The sequence below is a fragment of the Ambystoma mexicanum genome, chromosome 3q (genome assembly GCF_040938575.1).
Source record: "Ambystoma mexicanum isolate Mex_15411 chromosome 3q, UKY_AmexF1_1, whole genome shotgun sequence".
NCBI lineage: Eukaryota > Metazoa > Chordata > Amphibia > Caudata > Ambystomatidae > Ambystoma > Ambystoma mexicanum.
This window is the reverse complement of record NC_090926.1, coordinates 162,331,024-162,349,627: the sequence shown is the minus strand read 5'-3', so window position 1 is coordinate 162,349,627 and position 18,604 is coordinate 162,331,024. Positions and strand designations below refer to the sequence as shown.

Here is an 18,604-nt window from a genome sequence, read left to right as displayed (position 1 = left end):
TCTTCCCCCCCCACACACGCCCCACTCTTCCCCCCACACACGCCCCACTCTTCCCCCCCCACACACGCCCCACTCTTCCCCCCCACACACGCCCCACTCTTCCCCCCCCCACACACGCCCCACTCTTCCCCCCCCCCACGCCACACTCTTCCCCCCCCCCCACGCCACACTCTTTCCCCCCTACCCCCACCTCAACACAAAGCCCTGTGACAACCGAGATGATGATGCTGTTGGATTTCTATCGGAACCATGATCTACCTGTGAATTGACAATTATTTCAGAAGCGTTACTCCTCCCTGTGAATTCTGGATTTTTAAACTACTTCTTGTAGTACCTGTTTGGCTTGGTTTATTGCAAAATCTGTGTCTGCCTATCCCACCAATCGGAAAGTCATACATTGCAGGGAGCGAAATTGGGATTTGTTGACCAGGAGCAAAAAGCGGCTCCTGGGTATCAGGCATAACCAGTTGGGCAAGAGCTACCTCTGGGAAACCAGGAGTTAGTTCAGTGTATGCAGCAAATCTAACTTTGCAAGATGCAAACACTAACTTTTTGTCCATTCAATATGCTCTAAATGTCCCTTAAGTGTTTTCTTTAACGTCTTTTTAATATACATTACCAAACCTTAATAGCTAGATTTTGTATGGCACCTTTTGCCACAGGAGTCAAAAGTAGCTCCTGGTAGGTGTTGTTTTCAAGCTAACCAGGCTCCCCTTGGCTATAACCAGGAGCTAAATAGCTCCCCGAGCCAGACAATTTCAAGCCCTGAAATACTTTGTCCTTTTCTTATGATGTCATCACTCTGCGATCACCCTCCTGTGCGTACCACAAGTGACTCTCGTGCTTGTGCAGGGGAGAGAGAGGATGGTACTCCCCAGAGCAGAAAGGGAAGATGGTGGGCTTTAGGTGAAATCATAGGATGTGGGGCTACAAGCATCTGAAGGGCGAGATGCCAATGGGTGGGGACCAAGAATGCCATTTGAGGAGTGCCAGGACTAGCAACTGTGGTTATCTTGTTGCGTGTGCGGCGCCATATAAGGTAGCCTTTGGAAACTCAGAATGGTTGATTTCAGCTGGGTTCGTGCGGACCATTGTTCTTTTGTGGAATACACCATGGGGTGCCACATTGAAGCTTACCTGGTCGTGGTGTAATTTCTTTATTCCGCTCCCTTCCTTGATACTACATTTTGCCAATGAAATCTCGGGGAGGCGCCCCACGGTAGCGGACCCGGCAGTGTGCAGCTGGGTAGCTTTGCCTTATGTGCGGCAAGCCTGCAGTGGTAGCTGCGCCCTGGCCGGCGGCAACGGAGGTGCTGGGCTCACTGGGGGCCTGGTGAGCAGTGAGGCCTAGTTTTTCTTATGCCAGCGGCCGTGAGCACCTGCTGGTTGCACTTGGGAGCCACGCCGAGGGCTGGCTGCTGACGGAGGGATTTCCGCAGGCAGAGGCAGGCTGCTGCAGGACTTCCCATCTGCTGGTTTTGCACGCAACTGCAGCCCGTACCAATGTGCCATACTCCCACACCCCATGTTCTGCTTGTCCGCAGAGACCTTCTGCCTCTCTCTCACCAACATCCCCACCCATTCCAAATCTAGCTTTGACTGTGCGCCAAAACCTAACGAACCAGTCAACCTACCCATATGAGCTCAAAGGGTGCACACCCGGTTATCCTGCTGGTTGTGACCCTGTGCGCCTTGACCGCATCTATCAACACAGTCCTCCAAACCAACCCATTTGTCCAAGACAACTGGACCACCTCCTTCACACATGTGCTGGCGCACTCTACCAAACCATTAGCGCAGGGGTTATACAACACTGTCCTATGATGCTGAATGCCTCTCAAAAAAATCTGTCATCTCTCTTGACACACATTGTACTCTATTATCGGTGACTATGCTCTGAGACCCTCTCCCTGTCAAAAACGTCCTTGAAAAACCTCACCACCCTCTCAGTAGTTACAGTCCCCACCAGTACAAATTCAATCCACCTCGAGCTAAAATCGATCAAAAGCCGAATGTACCCCTCACCATTCCCCCAACCGGCCACCTAATGCCCAAGGCTAACTCCAAACTTTATCAGGGAATCGGTAGGGGATGTACAGGTTGCGCTCTGCACACAGGACACCATCCCCAAGCACTAGGTCTACACCGCCATCCATGGCGGGCCACCAATAGGTCTCCCTCAAACTTCTTTTAGTCATAGTCCACCCCAGATACCCCTCGTTGTCCTCTTGTGGAATTGCCCCCGGGGTGCCACATTGAAGCTTACCTGGTCGTGGTGTTTTCCCTTCCTTGATGACGCATTCTGCTATCGCCACTGGGCTGCTGCTTGCTACACACGTCGACTGCTTTGCACTCCCCCCCCCCCCCGGCACCCCTTCTGTGATTTATTCAATCTGTCTGCTGATCTATGAAAATTAAGGATCCCTTTAAATCTTGTGTTCGTGCTATTTGTTTATTAACCTGCTTTGGCTTCTTAATCAACGGAAGGTGTTAAGACATTTTGCGTCCCATGAGCTAGGACCACAATCCAGTGACCTCATTTCCTAGGTCTCTTTCACTACCCAGTGATGTTTGTGAAATGCCACTGCAGGGAACTATAGTCCAATAATGTTTTAATGCTCAAAACTAGGGTTGCAGTTTAAGGGCCAATTTAATTTAGCAAGACATCTGAGGGGAGGGTAAAGTTCTCCTTGGTCAGCCCAAAAAGAAGGGAGGACCACAAACGAGTGACTACTTTCTGAAATGAACAGGACTGTTCTGTGTGTGATGTAACAAGAGTTACTAAGCGGAAGGGGCCTTCCAGCAGCTGTTGGACCCTGAGGTAGTCTGGAACATTGAGCTCTAGAATGCTGATGCCGAGTTCTCTGAGCTTTTGACACAATTCAGAATTCAGTGACCTCATAGAAAGCCCAATGCAGTAAACATATATATATATATATATATATATTCCTTTGTGTTTTTTTGGTGCTGTTTTTTGTTTTGTTTTTTATTCCGGGTTGGAGTGTGTGGTACGGGCAATTCTAAGGAACACAATGTAAATGCGATTACCTCTGGGTCATTCTGATGGGGGGGCTTAGGGCTAAGGTCCAACCCAATTGTTAACCTTTCCTTTTTTTTTCTTTCTTTTTCAGTATTTGGGCAAGAGAAGGTTTTGCTGGACCGTTGCAACGTAGAGTGGCTCTGACCGACACCCACCGGCCATGTGGAGGAAAGTGGAAGCATCTCTGAAGATGATGCTGCTGCGGAGATACGGGCCCCTGAAGCTGGCTGCGGTGGGAGTGATATTTGTGATGTTCCTCTTTTTAATGCACAGGGACATGATGACCGGGAGTCAGGAGGACCCGTGGCTTAGGAACATTGTGGTGAAGAAGGATCAAGTGCTGGACATCATGATGGGGGCAGTGAACAACCTGCGGGACTCTATGCCCAAGCTCCAGATCAACGCCCCTGTCCAGCAGGAAGTGCAGGAACCCAACGCCAACATGTGCCTGACTGGCTTCTACACGCCGGCTGAACTGAAGCCCTTCATGGAACGGCCACCACAAGACCCCAACAGCCCTGGAGCTGATGGAAAAGCTTTCAAGAAGGACGACTGGACGGTGGAGGAGACCAAGGAGAAGGACCGGGGTTATGAGAAGCATTGTTTCAACGAGTTTGCAAGTAGGCAGATCTCTCTCCAAAGGTCCCTTGGACTGGACAGCAGACCACCTGAGTAAGTCTTTCTTATCCCCAATTAACGTTTCGCTTCGGTCACTAATCGATTAAATGAATACATGCTTGTGAATGATTAGTCCTGTCAGCTGTTATTTTCGAGCCAGGGGTTCAAATGAGTGTAGCCTGGGCCTGTTGTCCTATTGCAACCATCAGGCAACCATCAGGCATGAGTAACAGGATCCAATTCCTTTGGTCCTCAATTGTTCTGTTCGCAGCTCCCAGCAGACCTCTCGTCCCCCTCAATTCATCTTGACTTTAAACTGATGTTTCCATCCATTCAAACATTGCCCAGTGCACCAAAAACACATCTGGTCACACTTTAATTTGGCATTCGGCTGGTGTTAGCAGCTCAACACCCCCTATACCATGAACAGATTTAGTCCCCGAACAGCATAACAATGCAGTTGGAGGCTGTGGGGAGTCATTGGAGGGGGGGGACGAAGTGCCCTGGAAATGTTGAGGCACATCGCAGGCTTGATCAGCAGTAGAAGGGTTAGGTTCACACTCTAAAAAAATCATGAATTCCTGATCTGATTTCTGGAGGCCGCATCTCTCGGAAGGGTAAGCCCAGGTGGGAGCTACCAAGTCAGTGTAAGATCTTCCGCAGAAATCTAATGAATTGACTTGCAGACCATTATCCCGGCCATTCTGCCCTTTAGAAAAATTGATTCACACTGCAGCGACCAAAACCATGGGCTCCTAGCGATGTAGGCAGTATTAAAATATTAAGTGGCTGAAACCACTTTATTTTGGAGGCCATCTTTGAAGGAGTATGTGCATTTTTGTGGGTGCACATGCATACATGTGGGAGGGGCTGGTAGATCACCATATGAATTCTTATGCTTTACAAAGAGTGATACACCATCGTCATCAAACACTTCTGGGTGAACGATGAGAACAAGCACTGACCCAGTTGGGCCATAAAAAAAAAAAAAAATACTATTCAATTTCTGAATTTAGAAATTGTAACAGAAAGGAGTGAAGCTGCAGGTAATCCGCGCTCTATCTTCTGGAGCTTCTAAGAGGAAGGTTTTAAGGTTCCAAGACTGGCGCCTCGGCTTGGGTACCAGCTGCAATTCCACACACACACACCCACTCCTTTAAACAAAGAAGTTCATCAAGGATGGGTAGATGGAGAGACCAAGAGAAGGTAGCACAGGAAGGTAAGGAAAGCAGAAACTTCAAGATCAACCCAAAATCAAAAATGGGAAAATGACACAAAACCTTAGCAAAAAGGGGCGGGGGGCTGTCCAGAAATGTAATTTCCCAAAAATGCCAGGGTAGCAAGTGACATCGCATGACCACTGATGACAGCACAGGAACTGATATCATTTGAACCCCGGCCCCAATTGACACCACAGGCAGTGATGACATAAGCCACCCCTTGACAAAACTGGAAGTGGCATCACATAGCATTGTTCCTCAGTACACTAAGAAAAATATGGTTACAATGACACTGTAATATGATATACATCTCATACAAGGGTGGATCACCATATGTAGTGTTTATCTGTGTGTATAGTCCCCAATTACCAAATTACTGTGAATGTAAGCAGACGTCCAACACAACAACCTGGTCCTGGACTATTGTACATCCCGCGGGTTAAACTGTAAATAGACTGAGCATCGTGAAGAGTCCTAAACCCCAAAGCGCAGACATCCAGTGCCTCCAATGTATCTGGCCACAGACTGGAAATAGCAACTGACCAACACAAGTCCAACCCGAAAAACAATGGTCTGGAGGGTTGCCCAGAGCTTTTCTGGTGGTTATCCTCCAGTCCTCACCTTTCTGTTTTGCTTATTTGTTAAGTAACCCACAGTATTTGCAGACATTTATTTTTTTTAATGTAAACCGCAGCAGCTCCATGACGACACTCCTATAAAAGCCTTTTGGGCCTACAGATCTATGTTACTCCTCACTGATGCCCAATGAGGCTGAAACATGTCTTGAGATGCTTGTGATCTCATGCAGATAAATTGTGACTTAGCAGTTCTGGCTGGATTTCCTCTTTTGGGGTGGTACCAAGCATGATTTGCATATGGGCTTTCCCCTTCTGTAGTGGGTTGGCAGACTGAAAAACTATGCTCTGGTGGGTTGCCCAGAGCTGTGGCAGCGGTTATCAATGATTTGAAACCTTCCAGCCATCACATTTCAGTTTTACTTTTTGGCTAATGGTAAGTAACCCAGTGTGGTATCCATCCAATAACAAGGTGAGACTCAAAATGGATTTAAAGAGTCTTTATTTACTGACAACCCAGCGCTCCCTCCACATCCACCTTTCATTCTCCTGTCTCTCTGTGTCTCTCTGTGTCTGGACCATGCTGGAAGTTTCCTAATCCTACCCCTTGATATATCGGTCCTCTCATTCACATTATCCACACCCATTCCTGTGGATACACTTCCTTGCTCTCTTCTCCTCAGACTTCCTTGTCTTCCTTCTTCTTCAAATAACTCAATAGCATTCCTCTTTCTTTCATCAATTCTCAGTCTCTCCTTGCCATCTCCACTTACTTACACGATCTAAATTCCATATAGAACCATCCTGGATCCTGACTGCATTCTTGAATTCTTCCCTGACTCTCACAGGCTTGGAGTATTTCGACATGCCCTTTCTCACCATTTTCCGCATCCTACCCTTCATTATTCTGACACAATCACCCGGTACAACTTCCATTCTACAGGGCTGCTGTCTCCTTGTGACCCACTCTTATCGTCATTAATCTTCAATCTCCTATGATTTACCCATTCTGGATTCAATACTGTATTGAGTTCCCTACCTCATCAATTTGAACAGTGATTTTCCTGCCTCACCTCTAACTGATGTTCTACAGCTCCACAATTTCTCCTTCAAAGCCCTTTCAACTGACCTATATTGTTGCTCAAAGCTTGTTCCACAGTTTCCACAATTATGTTACATCTCTCCACCAACTCATTGGTTTGGGGATAATTGGCAGAAAATCTCTATTCAATATCTACCAATCTGGCAAAATCCATCATCTCTGCTTCTGAACTGCACACAATTATCACCTTAGGATATCAGTCTCTTCTGAACTCATGCTGCATGAATCTAACAATTTCATGAGTGTCAATCCTATTTACCAATTTGATCTCCATTCACCTAGAGCAATAGTCCACCATGACAATCAAAGACTCCCTTTCACTCGCTAAATTATCGTAAGGACCCACTATATCAATGTCAATCTGCTTCCATGGCTGTTCTGGCCTATGCATGTTAATAGCTGCTGTTTTCAACACCCTGCAACTCTTATCACAATTTTGGCAAGGCCAGCAACACCTCAAAAACCTGTCCACCATGAGATCAACTCCAGGCCACCAATACTTGGAGCGGACATTTGTGTTTAGTGCCCGAGGAATCGGGATGTCCTTGATGGGATTTATCTGTTAATCCTTCTCGCAAACTCCGGGGTGGTATCAATTTCTCTCCTCTCAACAGTAATCTTCCAAAGAACATTCATCCTTACTTTCCCAAAATTGACGATCATCTTTGTCTACTAGTCGCTTATCAGGCCAACCATTTCTAGTATATTCAATGAGTTTACATAACACTTCATCCCCTTGAATTTCCTGAATCCATTTCTCTCTTGAAGTGTTCCACAACCACAGCTACACCTTCCACATCTTCACTCTGTACTACCTCTTCCATGTCCAGAGGCAATCTCAAAAGAAAATCAGCTACTTGATTTTTCTTCCCAGGAACATATCTCACTTCAAAGTGATAATCCTGTAGCTTCAAAATCTGCCATTCTGGGGGATGCATAACACATTCCTCGCACTAATAACACTTCCACCAATGGTTTATGATTAGTACAAACAACTAACTAACTTCCCCATACATAATTCCTAAAATAATTCACTGCCCAAACACAAGCTAGCATTTCTCTCTAAATCACAGAATACCTGCTCTGTCATTTATTGCTCTCGACGCATGACATATGAGCTTCTCACATCCACTTTAAGAAATCTGCGAAAGAACTGCTCCTAAACCAACCCCAATAGCATCTACAGATAATTTTAGTTGCCTGACAAACACAAATCTACCCAGCTCAATCGACTCACATATGCTTTTCCTGATGCATTCTGCTGATTCCCCACACTCCGTATCCCATTCAAACCTTGATTTCCTTTTTAAGCAACCTTCTCTTGGGTTCTGTTATGCTGGCAAAATTCTGTACACATTTGTTATAGTACTCACAAAGACTTCTTGTGACTTCTATCTGAGTTCTTTACTCTTGGGATCAGGTACCTCTTGGATAGCCTTAATAGCCTCTAATTTAGGTATATACCCCTTTCCACTAACCACATGTCCTAAATATTCAACTTCTGCCTCTTTAAATTTGCATTTGCTCCCCTCTACTTTCAATCCCTTCTCATTTAACCTGGGCAACACACTCTGTAACCTCATCGTGTTCACATTCCCCTCATCCAAACACAATATCATCTTGGTAAACTAATGTGCCTTTAACCCCTTTAAGTACTTGGGTCATAACCCTTTGTAACACTGTAGCCGCAGAGGCCAGACAAAATGGCGTCCGTTTGTATCGGTACAATCCAAATGGTGTGATAAACACAGGGAGGTCTCTACAGTCTTCAGTAAGACTTATCAAATGCATTTTATTAGATTAGCCTAAGGTGGTAAATGTATCCGCTCGTCAATACAATTCAACATTTCGGAAATGATGGGCAGGGGATATTTGTCCACCTCCTTTTTGTTCACACCTCTGAGGTCCACACAAATCCTCAACTTGCCGTTCTTTTTCACTGCCACTGCAATGGGGCTTATCCATTGGGACGACTCAATTTTTTTTCAATAACATTCTCCATTTCAAGTACTTTATCCACTAAAGCGAAAGGTATAGGTGTAGCCTTGTTATGCGCTACAGGTCTTGCTCCTTGCTTCACCACTATCCTGTGAGCATAATTTTTTAATAACCCCAATCGCATTTAAATACATCACTGGTGTCTGTTTTTACATTCTTTCTTACTCCAGTTCTACTGCTGCTCTTTACCAACACTGGTTCCTTTTCACATAGATTTAGTGATATTCTCAATGCTGCTTGATCTCTCCAACCAAGCACATTCACACCCTTTTTGGCCACATACATTTTTACCTCTGCCTGGTGATACTTGAATTGGACTATGCTCTTAAACCACCCTGTGATGTGGATTTTCGATCCTTTGAATCCCCCAGGATTTTCTAGATCCGGTGAATGTATCTTTGCTTTCAGTCCCTCATGCATCAACCTTTCCCATGTTTTGTTCGTTATTATGGTATACAGTGAGCAACTGTCCACCATCACTGAGAGCTTCCAATTCTCCAATAGTATATCACATCGTGGACACTTTAATTACCAGGTGGTTCACAAACTACCATCACTCTCTTCTTGTCGGAATCCTCATCATCCTGTATCATTGACACCCTTTTCTTGTTCCTTGCAGAGAAGAGGTCTTTGTCTCATTCTTGAACGAAGGAATTCTCGCGGTACTCTTGATTTCCCTGTGATCCTGTTCTCTAGGCTTGTAGTTCCTCTTGTTCGGATCATCCATTTCTTCCTTTTCTCTTTTACTTCTAACTACACTTAGATGAGTGCTATCCTGATTCTTGTGCTGGCTTAGTCATGCTTTGTCCAACACTCTTAACTGCTTCCAACCTCTTGTTTTTCATCTCTTTTCAGCATAATTGTGTGTTCTACTCTTTTAGCTATGGCTATAGCTTCCGGCAATGTGGGATTGGCCACCATCCACAATCTGTCCTACATCAACGAATCCCTGGTGTGTACAATTATTGGTCTCTAATTAATTCATCCAGTGTGACACCTGTGCCGAATCAGCAAGTCTGATCCAATTTTCTTAGAGTTGACACATATTCCTCGATCGATTCTTCTTCCATTTGTATCCTTGTATAAAAATGTAATCTGTTATATTGCTACATTCACTTCCCGAGCAAAGTACTTGTACAATTGCCTTAATGCTCTTTCATGCTCGCCTACATCACCTGCTTTATCTCCCGACAATTCGGACAACTCTCTATACTTCTGCTGACCTTCAAGGCCCAATGCATGTAACAGCAGCAACTTCTTTTGCAGCGATAATCCATATTGTTCCACTGTCTTCATATAATTCTTCCAGTACTCCCTCCAGTCTGGCCGCACTGCACTCTGTTGCCCTGGATTCGGCAAACAACTTGCTGGTGGATGTACTGTTATTCCTTGCATTTTTCTTTCTGTTAATAATTTCTCTCTTGATCATGTTTAAATCTCTTCTTATTTTATGAGTCATGTTAGAAAACAATTAAGAACAAATTAGAGAACACATTCCTTTTTTTAAAGTACTGTGAGGAGGAAGAGCTTGACTTACAACGATCATTGCCTGATTTTTATATAAAAATTCCAAGATTGCATTATGTTTATTTGATGCTTTTAGGTCCTTTTCGCTAATATTTGCTCAATGAGACTTTCTCTTTACTCTTCCGTTGCTGGCACACGTGCACATTGCTTTTAATGCTTCCAACTGATAGTTTTCTCCCTTTTGGGATCCCCGGTGCTGCCTTACCCACTTGTGGGCACGATGGGAATCCATTAACTCGGGAACTAGTGGATCAACACGGAGGAAGCGTCTTCCTTTTGGATATGCTTTTACGCATTGCTCTCGCTTTGCATGTGTGTTCTTTCTCCTGCTGGGCCGTCCTTGTCACCAAACTGTATTTTTTTTTTTTTTAAATGTAAACAGCAGCACCATGGCATCACCCTAGAAAAAGGCCTATTTTATTATTTTCTTTGGTCCTTTATATCCTGCTTAATCCCATCCTCCTCCATCTTCTAAGCACTGGAACAGGAACTGAAACCATGTTGCACCACATCCTCTTGTTCCCAAAGCAAGCGCATTGCCTCTGAGCTATCCTTCCACATATGTATTTGTTTTGTATGAAGGTGCAAACAGATGGTTTACTTCAAAGACGGAGGGGGTTTACTTCGGAGGAGGAGGGGAACTTCATGTAAATGCTCTCACCTGTGTCTAGCTACAGTGTGCCTGTGATGCAGGTCTGGTACATCTGGGTCACATGCACAGGCAGAATTGGTGGTAGAAGGCACTGGGGCAAGCCCCTCATCACAGGCCAATTGGCTCACTGGATCTGCAAAGTGGACGAGAAACACTGAGATTTGCGTTCATGCTGTGCTGTCAATAAGTACTGCAGGCTGCTCTTAGCCATTCCCAGCTAGCTAGACCTTTTCCCCCATACTCTTCCTGTTGCTACAGTAATGGGTAAGAGCTGCACAGACAGCCCCGCCTCTGAACCCAACCATTCAGACATTCTTCACTAATGGACTGCCAAACTCTGGTTTTTCCTGCATCCCTGTTTTCTCCAGCTAACAAGATCAAGATTCCAGGTGAAAAAGTGGCACATTTAGCTAAATTTGCAGCCACTCTTTACAAGCGCAACACAGATATCTGCTCTTTGCACTGCCTTTGTCCTGTGACCAAGGGGTTGCAAGGACAGGTCTAGGGGTACCAGAGGGGGAGGAAGTGCTACCCCTGGCCACCCCCAAATGACTTCCCTCGGTCTGTCCCATAGTAGTCTGTAGTGTGAAGCGTAATGATCCACGACTGGGAGCGATAATTTCATATCGCTGTCCCAGAAGGCTCTACCTTTGGTGGTCTGTATCCTTCGGCTATCCAGATGTTTTAGTCCGTAACTCCCCGTCAGTCCTATCCAGCATAGTCGGTGGTAGTCCCCAAGCACCCACAAAGGAATGTCCACACACTGTTGTTGAAAAGTCTTTATATAAATAAGGATCAAAGTTATATACAGAATCACAATAACACACTGGGTACTCTGGCAATACTATAATGGCAAATCTATACAGATCTAAGTGGTACCACTCTTAACTATCGATTCCTTTGAAATGCATCAACTGGTAACAGTTCATATGGCATACAAATCTGATTATAAGATGAATCCACGCTAGATCGCAGAAAGAAAGCGAGTTAAATCAAGCAATGGCAGAATACTGGTCCCTACCAACTAGACACAGTTCTGTGTGTGGATCCCCCCCACCTAGGTAAATAAAGCACATTTGTCAAGCCCAGTCCAAATATCCTCAATATAGTCTTGATTCCTTCTAAAAGGTTCCAAAACTCCAAAGTACCTGGTTTCGTAGAGTTCTTCGATGAGTTGTCAACAGGCCCTTCTTGAGGCACTCCCTTTCAGGCAGTAGCCACGGGTTGTCGAGAGTCGATGAAGAAAAGGGTGAACACCTTAGTTGCGGCAGCAGCTTCGGTTCCTGGTGCTCGTTGATGATCGGTCGAAAACATCCTGCAAACTGAGGCGTGTGGTGCACCTAGACGACAAGTGTTCGTTGCTGCAAAGAACTTCGGCCCAGCAAGGGCGTCGGGTCGTCGGCATCGCTGTGGTCTTCGGGTGGCAGGAAACCCACCAGTGCATTCTCCTCGGTCGTCGGCAACGTTAACTTTCTCTGGCAGGACAAAAGCAGTCAACTGTGATGAGCAAGGGAGTCCTTGGATCAAATGCCTTAGGCAAAGGAGCACTGCGGCTCCTGTCGGCACCAACGGTTTTCAACAGTGATGGACTTCAATGTCCGGGCACTTTGCTTCGTGATTCCGCAGCGGTCCACGTCTCCGGTCGGCAGCCTTTTGAGGGACTGACGTAAGATTGGCGAAGGACAGCAGCAGCAATCCTTCTTCCAGCAGGCTTCAAGGTTAGGCATCAAGTATCAACTTCAGCTTTTGAACAATTTCCATCAGTGAGAGGTCCCCAGATATACTGTTTGGGCTCTCGTTCACTCTGCTGGGTCACACTCCGGCAACCAATCATCCAGAAGGGCAACCATGCAGGCAGACAGCCAATCGGGATCACAGTGCATTCAGGCCATTGTCCTCCCTCCAGACACTCACAACAAGGAATGTGTATTGGGACCCGGCCATTCAGCACTCCACACTGAATTCCTACCAGTTTTGGACAGGGCTGTCTCAGTCACATACTAGTACCCAGACACCCATAACAAGAAGTGTATATTGGTCACACACTCCATTCACCTAGGTCCCACCCCAAGGGTGTACCCACAACATAGTCACTGGGAAGTCTCCAGCCAGTCTGGCCTGGACTTCCCCACAATCCCATAAATGGAACTTCCACCCAACAGCCAGTCAAGGGGAAGGGACAGAGTCGGGGCTTCCCAGGACTTTGGGAAAAACAAGGTAACAGGCAACAGAAAGCAAGAGGCCACAGAAGCCATCTTGTGTCCTATCAGGAATCAACTGATTCCAATGGCAGGGCCTGGGTATCCCCAAAATGGAGGATACTCAAAACGCCTGTCAAATTCAGCATGGAGCTGCCACCACCTCATACCCTGCTCTGTGGGCCACACACAAGTGCCCAAAAAACATACACTAGGAGTACAAGGTTGTACTCTAACCCATGGGTGCCATTTGGGTATCTCAAGGGCCTGTACACCAAACCAAAAAGAGGAAGAGCTGCACTGCTAGTAGTCCCACATGGACTCCTGGGCAGAAAATAACACAGAACATACACGAAAAAAGGACTACAGAACAAGGACAGGGAGGCTCTGTCCCTCCAATGCATTTCCAGCATCACACCTGTACCCTTCCTGAGCAGTGCACGCATGGGGTATCCCAATTCTTCAAAGTTCCTAATGTACATGCAATAGAACTCTGCTCATCAAAGGACTGTCTATACCTCTCCCGTATCGGAAGGTATGGGTCCTTCTTTGATGGCTCTCAATGTGTCCCCGTTATGCCTATACTCTTTATCCCTCACCATGTGCCCTAAATACTAGGCTACATGTGATGCTCAAGAAACTAAGATGTCTTCTTGGTATACTTGAGTATCTGGTACCACTTCAGGGCACGAGTCCTCACTCCGTGGAAGACCCCAGCTGCTGACACCCGTTTGAAAGGCATCCTGCGGTACTGGTGAAGCCCAAAAGGTGTGACGAAAGTGATTAGATTCTTGCTTTCCCCCATCAGGGGTAACTGGTGGTACGCAGCACACACCAAGAATGGTGAATACATCAGCATCTCTACTATCACAGCATCTGCATACTTCTGTACATTGATGTTTTGCTTGAGATCTCAAGTCCACATATACACTAATCTTCCCGTTCTTCATCCTTGCCTTCCAGTTTGGCTCACCTTTTCTGCAGTATCAATGGGCTTGATGGCGTTTTCGTGTACTAGACGCATGAGCTCCATTTCTACCTCTGTCCTTGCAGTGAAAGGGATATTCCTGGCGTTATGTATTAGAAATGCACCAATTAACACAATTCTGTAGGCAAAGCCTACAAGGCCTCTCTAGCGGGGTGGTGGGTGAGGGGGTATCGTACGATGCACCTTTTATAGGTAAACTGGCGTAGGCGGTCACACAATATACTTGTATATCTTTACTGAATACTTGACCTGCTCACCTCACCGAGCCCCGCTGTGATGTGGGGAAGGGAGGAAAAGGTAAAGATTAGGGCAGGATTCCCCCCAAATAACCCAAAGAAAAAGGACACCAGTTTAAAGTAACTGGCAAACCAAAGGAAAGGCATACAATGGAATGCTGGTGTAGTTTTATTAGTTGTTGTATGCTCCTCAATATTTTTCTATTCTGGTACTTCAGGTTTTTTAAAGTTTTGTTAAAAAAACTAAGGGACATCACGTGACACTATTTACAGATACTTTAACTAAGCAGCTGTGTATCTAAACCAAATATTAAAGTCCTTTTTTAAATCTTAAAACATTTAAAGAGCCCTTAAATATATACAAAGTCCATGCAGTGCACTGTACAAAAACTGGCCTGGACACTGTCTTAAGGTCCTTGCTGCTGCTTTTATTATTCTTGGGTTCTTTTGTGTCTTGACGCTCTCTTGTGGTTCTGGCAAGCAGTTCTTGTTGTGGCAGGCAGCAGTGCATGGGAACCCCAAGTCTTTGCTTGGGATATGCTGCTCATGCAAATGCAGCACGGCAAGGCAGCGTGGGGGCCCCAAGCCATTCTCCTTGACCCAGGCTGCATCTGCCAGGAGTAGCCCGGGGAGTCCTGGTGGTTGCCTGACGGGGGTGACCCCTTCAATTTTATGCAGATATATTGTGTGGATATGCAGCCCGTCAGGGCTGAAGACGTTGATGATCCCCGCTGTGGGGAGCTATTCATTAAAGTGCCACGGTGCCACGTTGACAAGGAGGGGGTTGCCAGGGAGGCAGCTGTGTTGGACTCAGGAGCGTCGGCATGACGGTCCAAGTATCAGCGGTGAGACTGCATAGAGCGGACTGCTTGCCAACCCTCCTTAGCGAGAGTTGAAGAGTTCTTTTCAGTGCACCACTTGCTCTGTGTGTGTTTTTAAAAAACATTTTTAATTCTTTTTAAATTTTTTATATAAAGCAAAGGATCCTTCGCTAGGGTCCTTTTTTCAGATCCTGCAAGGCTATCGCGCCGGGGATCCGACCCTTTTATTTATTTCCATTTTTTCTTTTACCCTAGCAAGGGTATTACAAATCTAGTCTAATCCATAGTGCTCCTTGGTCCTTCCATCCAAGCATGTGCACCACCTTCCTTGCCACATCTGTCTTTTGTTCCTGGCATTCTTTCCTTGAGTACAACGGGGGTTTAAAAAAATCCCTACTAATGATGAAAGATGGCAGAGCTCTAGGAGATCTTGGATGTCGACTCCTTGAACCCACTGGTTGTCTTGCTCTCCCACTTGCGCCTTGAGATGATAGAATGCAGGGAACAACTATCCACCTTCCCATTGTCTGGAATGTGGTCGATTCAGACAAATCGGCACCGCCACAAGTGCCGAGCTAGGACCATCACTCGCTCCCCCTCTGAACTTCCTTCATCTTCGAGGATGGCTTATCTCTCCCAGTGGCAGACTGTTGAGAAGTAGCCCCTTACCCCACATTTGGCGCACTTCTGATTTGTGGCCCAACCGTACAGAGAGGTGGCTAAATGGCCTAGTCTTCCACAGCATTTACACCTCTTGGTGTCCGGTCCCCCTTTTCTTGTCATTTGCTTCCTGATCCCTCTTTCTGTGCAGTCGGTTTTTCCTTTTGAACAAATTATTCTGTGTGGCTTCAGGCAGATTCCATAACCCAAGGTACTCACTTACCAATTTATTTTTCTCCTTTTATACCTTTCATGCACAGCAATGTGTGCTCCACTTTCTTAGCAACCACTTTGATTTGAATGCATGTGGGTTTTCGACGCATCCAGGGGTGTTGTGGACCAACACCCAAATCGCATGAGACCACTTGTGATTGATGAGCCACTACATATTGCTTCATTGTTTTCTGGACGCTCCTCCGTGTGGTATAGACATTGGACCTACTGATGGCCATCTTTGTTGTGGGTGGCTAAAATTCCTCTAGTTGCTTCAATGTGATCTAGAAAGCATTCAAACTGCTTGTATCTTGTTCTCGAGTAAGTGGGGGAAATTCCTGAAATGTTATGTCCTTCTGGGCACAGGACATTGATCAACGATTACTTTAATTTTTTCTTTCTGCCATCCGCTCGCCATGTTCCACAGTGGTCGAATAGTTCACCCCCAATGTTCTTTCCACTTCACCTATGGGATGGTAGGTTCCCCTGGAGTGGGTTGAAAGGACTCCCGTGGGTGTTCATTGACGTGAATGGTTACTTTCAGGTGATTCTTACTAAAGCAAACGCAGAGATTGTGCAAGCAAGTGCCTTCACAGTTTAATGATTTTATTGAATATCTTTTCAATCGATAGTCTTGTGTTGTAGGTTTATTGGGTGTGAAGACACAGTGACCCAGGCTACGTAAGGTAAATGTATTGGTCCGCAGGTACTCCAGGGCAAGTGACATAAGTAGGTATCCAGACAGTAATACACTGGCATATCCACACCTTCAATCTCCAAGATGCAACTGCCACACACATTCTACAATTACCTAGGTACATTCCAAAGCACATCACGGAATTCCCCAAGCATAGTACTTGCACCTCCAGAGCAAGACTACTACATGCCTCCTTCTGTTACAGAACCAAAACACAAGGCGAATAATCAACGGACCACTAGTAAACCCAAAAAAATAAAATCCCACAACCACTTGCTCCCTCCGTTAACATTCCACCAACCATGCACACACCAGCAAAATCCAACACCAGGGCCCCCCCCCCACACACAATGCCCCAACTGCAAAATCCAACACCATCCCCACCCATACCAGATCACCCGAAAATGACAAGGTTCAGCTGAGCTCCTTCACAGGAATCGATGTGTTTCCATCACACAACTCCCAGTGAAAGAACCACAGAAGAGGCAAGAACAAAAGGTGGGCCCACAACTGCAGCCAGCTTGGACCCTGCTGAGGATCTCCAGGGCAACCAAATGAAAACCAACTGTGCAGCACAGAACATACAACACAAAACAGACCAAACCTAAAAGGCAGCAACAAACTGCTGCACTGCTCAAACCCCTTGGATCATGCAAGAGGCATCAAAACTATTGAGCAACCCCTGGAGCACTTCACTGCAAAACTGGTGAGCAGCACAGCACCCAACTGCAACCGTTGACCCAAACCAAATACTGAAAGGCAAAATGCCCTCTGATGCCAGTAAATGCAGCATCTCAGTCCATAACCAAAACAAACTAAAACCAACCACACACACAAAACAAACCGCACAATGCGACTCCCAGGAAGCAAACAGAGCATGAAAAATGTCAAGCACAAAGCCCAGCCCTAACAAGTCCATAACCTGAGCCTGACGTCTGGCAAAGATGATTAAGGGAACAATTGCTCAACATAAGACACGAAAATACCAACCTGACAGAACCTCACTGCAACAAAAAAACTCCAACCCACCTGGCCATCCTGAATCCCAGCAGCACCTGATTGCAAAACACTGACACAATGGACCCCAACCAGCCATTCCGCGACATACCAAAAATCCACCAGGGGAAAGTCCCCTACGAACCATGCAACCAAATGCAATATGATTTGCCCAAAACAGGATCTCCCCCGCCCTCCACAAACTTGCGTTCCAGTGCTTAGCCTGCACCCTCATGTCCATAGTAGTTGAAACGCAAACGATTGTCTGATGTAACGCGTGCAGTAACATGAACTACATAGTCCATGAATATTTCACGCGATTCTAACGTTAGAATTGGCATTCCAATGACAGTAGCATTTGGAAAGGATGCCGGTTATGTCTCAAGTCGCATGGTTGTTCCTTCCATCTGTAGAGAAGAAAATGGTAGGTGTCCGGCAACATGTTTGTTGCTATGGTGAAGATGCCACATTTGGTGCTTTTTCTTGTTTGTTCCCCCCCTCCCCCGTTTTTATGTCGTACTCCTCCTTCCCAACTCTTCAATTGCGATTGCTTATTATTTAGCACTGCACAGGAACATTATGAATTGGCAATTAGGCTAACCGCTTACCCCCGTTTTTGGAGCTACTTCAAACCAATTTATAAAGGGTGTAAATTCATACAAAATGGAGAATTGTTTTTCTGTTTCACCACCACTCTCGACAGTCACAAACCTCCTTTCGGTTCAGGATGTAATGATTTGGGAGTGGAAGGAGTGATGTATCTTGGGTGTGGTATAACATAGGCAGGAATACTCAGGAACCACACCAGAGCCAGTATTGTAGAAAAGGTAAGTCTTCTTTAATGTTACAGGTTACAGTGGGAAAGTAAGATAGGAGATGAGGTGATGTGCTTCTGCTTCCCTTGGCTCTCTCCCTGCCAGTCCCCAACCGTCCTTCCTGGAATCCTCACACTCGCCCCATTCCAGGCCTCGCACCAACATTCCGAGCTCCACTACTCAATCACATAATCACACAACACAACATAGCATATATGATGCTAGGATACTACACAGAGAATGGTTTT

At 46.0% G+C, this 18,604-nt stretch overlaps 1 protein-coding gene across 1 annotated transcript in view; it reads left to right on the top strand.

The window, feature by feature from the left end:
- Positions 1–18,604, top strand: part of GALNT6 (polypeptide N-acetylgalactosaminyltransferase 6) — a 272,909-nt gene that overhangs the window by 103,223 nt on the left and 151,082 nt on the right. Inside the window, exon 2 of the mRNA XM_069653399.1 lies at positions 3,132–3,712. Coding sequence (XP_069509500.1) covers positions 3,201–3,712 — 512 coding nt within the window. The 5' untranslated portion in view covers positions 3,132–3,200. The remainder of the gene's footprint in view (positions 1–3,131; positions 3,713–18,604) is intronic.